Source organism: Oncorhynchus masou, unplaced genomic scaffold, assembly GCF_036934945.1.
Source record: "Oncorhynchus masou masou isolate Uvic2021 unplaced genomic scaffold, UVic_Omas_1.1 unplaced_scaffold_845, whole genome shotgun sequence".
Classification (NCBI taxonomy): Eukaryota; Metazoa; Chordata; class Actinopteri; order Salmoniformes; family Salmonidae; genus Oncorhynchus; species Oncorhynchus masou.
Window position 1 is genome coordinate 119,815 of NW_027014918.1, and position 4,566 is coordinate 124,380.

The 4,566-nt window shown below is 44.1% G+C and overlaps 1 protein-coding gene across 1 annotated transcript; it reads right to left on the reverse strand.

Moving 5' to 3' along the window:
• Positions 1-2,163: 2,163 nt before the first annotated feature.
• On the reverse strand, positions 2,164-2,803 carry LOC135537817 (cortexin domain-containing 1 protein-like). Its single transcript, XM_064963833.1, has one exon. It carries the CDS (start codon positions 2,718-2,720, stop codon positions 2,538-2,540), a length of 183 nt encoding a protein of 60 aa, XP_064819905.1. The 5' UTR covers positions 2,721-2,803; the 3' UTR covers positions 2,164-2,537.
• Between the last annotated feature and the right edge of the window lie 1,763 nt (positions 2,804-4,566).

Below are 4,566 nucleotides of genomic sequence, written 5' to 3' on the forward strand. Positions count from 1 at the left end.
AGGGGAGGGGAGGAAGAGGTTGGGAGAAGAAGGGAGAGTCAAGGGGGGAGAAGCAAGGTGTGAAAGAAGACTGTAAGCATCAGATACAATGACGGAGTAACACACACGCATGCTGAATGTTATGAATGTTGTACTTGTGCCCCTGAAAGCATGTTCAACACGAGAACAACTCCGACCTTTACAACACAGTGAGTGTCAGAACTGGAGGCCTCATTCTGCTGTGGAGAGAAACAGGCTTAGCGAAACATAGGGAGGGAGGGAGGGAGGGAGGGAGGGAGGGAGGGAGGGAGGGAGGGAGGGAGGGAGGGAGGGAGGGGGAGGGAGGGAGGGAGGGAGGGATTTATCCTAAAAGGAGTTAGAGCCTCTACATGACAGCCTGTCTCCCTGAGGAAAATGTATTTCCTGAAACTTTATTTTATTCTAATTTAACCTGATTAGCATAATGCTCATATGTATTAGCAGGTCTGTTTGCAGACAGTGGACCTAACCTTGAAACCTCAAGATTGTCGAGATTTTACATCAAGGATTTGTCCCAAATGGCACCTTATTATCATTATCATACCCTTGACCATAGGGCTCTGGTTAAAAGTAGTGCACTAAATAGGGAATAGGGTGCCATTTGGGTCTCAAACCAATAGTGTGGTGGGTTGGACTCGAGCTGCAACACGGAATTCAAAATGGTAGTAGCACACTAACTATTTCTAAGTCTTCTATATGAAATAGGGGTTGATGAGAATGGCCCTTAGGGAACTTAGAGAGTTACCCGTGGGTGAACATTGAGCGAAATGTCATCAGGCTTTCCACACGACCCAATTACGTGTCCGAGATCATGTAAGATTAGATTCCGTTAGGTTTTCATTTACAGCTAATTACAATCTCACACGAAGACAACTCGCTCATCCAAAAGACGGTTTTTGTAATTCATAATCATCTTTATTATAGAGAGGCTAAATGTGGCACAATCTGGGTTCATATCAAACCGTCACCTGCCGCTAATTTGCCAGTTGCTTGTTAATAATCTGCTCAAATCCAAACCGACCCGAGTCCCTAGACCCTCTACCCCCTATGCACCGATGAACGCATCGGACAGGTTAAATCACATATCATGGTGATTGCCTTGCTTCATCTTGTCTTCTGATTGGCTAGGAAAATATTCCCCCTATTGCTCACACCTATCCATAGAATAGAGGGGAGGAGTTGATTTGGAATTCAGCCAAACTTTTCTATTCTGTGGTGTCAGCTGAGGCACTTCATAACATGCAAGTCAGACAATCGTTTCACAAGTAATAAACGCACTGGCTAGAGACATAAGTCATCATAACAGAACATAGAAATACTAGACCAACATAACTGTTTTGTGCTCAAGCTAATTGGCAGACAGCAGCCGCAAACAAGGATGATTTATGACTGGAAGAGGACAAGGCTGGGGATGATAGTTCATTGCTATGAGCCACAAGTTATTGGAGTGAGGTGCCTGCTCTGCAGTTTGGTGAGCAGTGTATTGTGTGTGTGTGTGTGTGTGTGTGTGTGTGTGTGTGTGTGTGTGTGTGTGTGTGTGTGTGTGTGTGTGTGTGTGTGTGTGTGTGTGTGTGTGTGTGTGTGTGTATAGACTGTAACAGATGACATTAATTCCCCACTGCTTTGCCATACTGTTGCCTGACACATTTTCAGACATGACACATGGATAAAGTTTCTCTGAGCCTTATTAGTCGATAAGCTGAAAAACACAGGCCCTGTTTCATGAGCAATACTATTATGTAGACAAAGTCATTGTTATTTTCCATATAAAATTTACAAAACTTCAGATGTTTTTTGTAAGATCAATAAATTAACTGAAAAAAGTCCTAAAGTACTAAATAGTCTTTCTCTTCATCATCATCATGACCAATATTGCCTAGTGTGTCCAGGAAGCAGTTTACAGGGTGAAGGAGTAGACACAGACTGTAACGCGTCCAGACCATGGTTGATTGTCACCCAGTCCAGCACTTCTCAAGTACTGACTGATACCAGACAATAGATGTGTTGACAGGCAGTGTTACTGTTTGGCACCATAACTCTCTTCCCCTCTCCTCTCTGGTCAAGCTCTCCTCTCTTCTCCTCTCCTCTCTGGTCAAGCTCTCCTCTCTTCTCCTCTCCTCTCTGGTCAAGCTCTCTTCTCTCCTCTCCTCTCTGGTCAAGCTCTCTTCTCTTCTATTCTCCTCTCTGGTCAAGCTCTCCTCTCTTCTCCTCTCTTTCTCCTCTCCTCTCTGGTCAAGCTCTCCTCTCTTCTCCTCTCTTCTCCTCTCCTCTCTGGTCAAGCTCTCCTCTCTTCTCCTCTCTTCTCCTCTCTTCTCCTCTCCTCTCTGGTCAAGCTCTCCTCCTCTCTTCTCCTCTCTTCTACTCTCCTCTCTGGTCAAGCTCTCCTCTCTTCTCCTCTCCTTTCTTTTGTGCATGTGCGTGTTTACCCACGCTTGCGTTCATGTGCATGTCCCTACGTGCCTGTGCATCTGCACCCTCACAGGTGTGGCTATATGTGTAACAGCACAGCTTGTTCCCCGCTAGTCATCCAGGTGCTGCTCTTCCCAGGTGGAGGTGGGTATAGCGCTGTAGGGGTCCATGATGACCCGGGCACAGCGGATGATCATTGCCACCAGGAGAAGGCAGAGGAAGGCCACACAGGCCAACGTCATGCCCTGGTCCACGTCCACAAACTCTGGGTCGGGAGTGGCCCCCTCCTCCATGCCTGCTGCTGCTGCTGTCGTTGGGTCTCTATGTTGTCACTGTCCTCCGCCGCACACACACACTCCTCTACCATCCTGAGAATGGTTCTGGAGGAGGGGGAGGAGGCGGGAGGGGGAGAAGGAAGGAGGCAGGATGGGGAGAAGGGAGGAGGGAAAAGGGAGGAGGCAGGAGGGGGAAAAGGGAGGAGGCAGGAAGGGGAAAAGGGAGGAGGCAGGAAGGGGAAAAGGGAGGAGGCAGGAGGGCAAAAATGTAGGAGGCAGGAGGGCAAAAAGGGAGGAGGCAGGAGGGAGAAAAGGGAGGAGGCAGGAGGGGGGAACAGAAACAGACAGAAAAAGTTGAATATGGTAAACGCCATTCCCAACTACTTCTATCCAGTCTGTTGAATATGGTAAAGGCATTCCCAACTACTTCTAGCCAGTCTGTTGAATATGGTAAAGACATTCCCAACTACTTCTATCCAGTCTGTTGAATATGGTAAAGACATTCCCAACTACTTCTAGCCAGTCTGTTGAATATGGTAAAGACATTCCCAACTACTTCTATCCAGTCTGTTGAATATGGTAAAGACATTCCCAACTACTTCTATCCAGTCTGTTGAATATGGTAAAGACATTCCCAACTACTTCTAGACAGTCTGTTGAATATGGTAAAGACATTCCCAACTACTTCTATCCAGTCTGTTGAATATGGTAAAGACATTCCCAACTACTTCTATCCAGTCTGTTGAATATGGTAAAGACATTCCCAACTACTTCTATCCAGTCTGTTGAATATGGTAAAGACATTCCCAACTACTTCTATCCAGTCTGTTGAATATGATAAAGACATTCCCAACTACTTCTATCCAGTCTGTTGAATATGGTAAAGACATTCCCAACTACTTCTATCCAGTCTGTTGAATATGGTAAAGACATTCCCAACTACTTCTATCCAGTCTGTTGAATATGGTAAAGACATTCCCAACTACTTCTATCCAGTCTGTTGAATATGGTAAAGACATTCCCAACTACTTCTATCCAGTCTGTTGAATATGGTAAAGACATTCCCAACTACTTCTATCCAGTCTGTTGAATATGGTAAAGACCTGATAAATAAACCACATCAAAATGACTGTTGATTTCTTTTATTCAAATCAAATTGTATTTGTCACGTGCTGAATCCAAACAGGTGTAGACCTTACAGTGAAATGCTTACAAACTCTTAACACTTATTTGTTCTTAAAACTGCATTGTTAGTTAAGAAAGTAGTTACAAAAGTAAACAGAAGTAAAAAATAAAAATAAGAACAAAAAAATAAATAGGAAAAGCACAAATAATTAAAGAGCAGCAGTAAAACAACAGTAGCAAGGCCATATACAGGGGGTACCGGTACAGAGTTAATGTGCGGGGGCACCGGTTAGTTGAGGTAATATGTATGTGTAGGTAAAAGTAAAGTGACTATACATAGATGATAAACAGAGTAGCAGCAGTGTAAAAATGGAGGTGGGGGGTCAATACAAATAGTATGGGTAGTGTTATGAAAATTACAAGATTATGTTATAATGCTTGTATTGCATAATGGTTGTTTTATTCGACAGAATAGACTATTCTGTTAACTATTGTGTGTGTGTTCTACTGAGGATGGGCCTCTATGAGATAACACTGACAGAGGAGATTTACCATGTCTTTGGGTGATACAACCTAAAGAGCATTCCAGAGAACATGAGGTAATGTTTTTGTGCTATACCGTACCAAGGTGAGATGGTTCCAGTTTGGAGTAGGAGGACCAGACACTGGTCTATACTATGAAAACTGTTGACACAGCAGTTGCTGTCTGTATTATAGATATCTTTCATACAAATCTTAA

Excerpts from the sequence above, each read along its gene's own strand:
- LOC135537817 (XM_064963833.1), bottom strand. The coding sequence starts at position 2,720 with ATGGAGGAGGGGGCCACTCCCGACCCAGAGTTTGTGGACGTGGACCAG.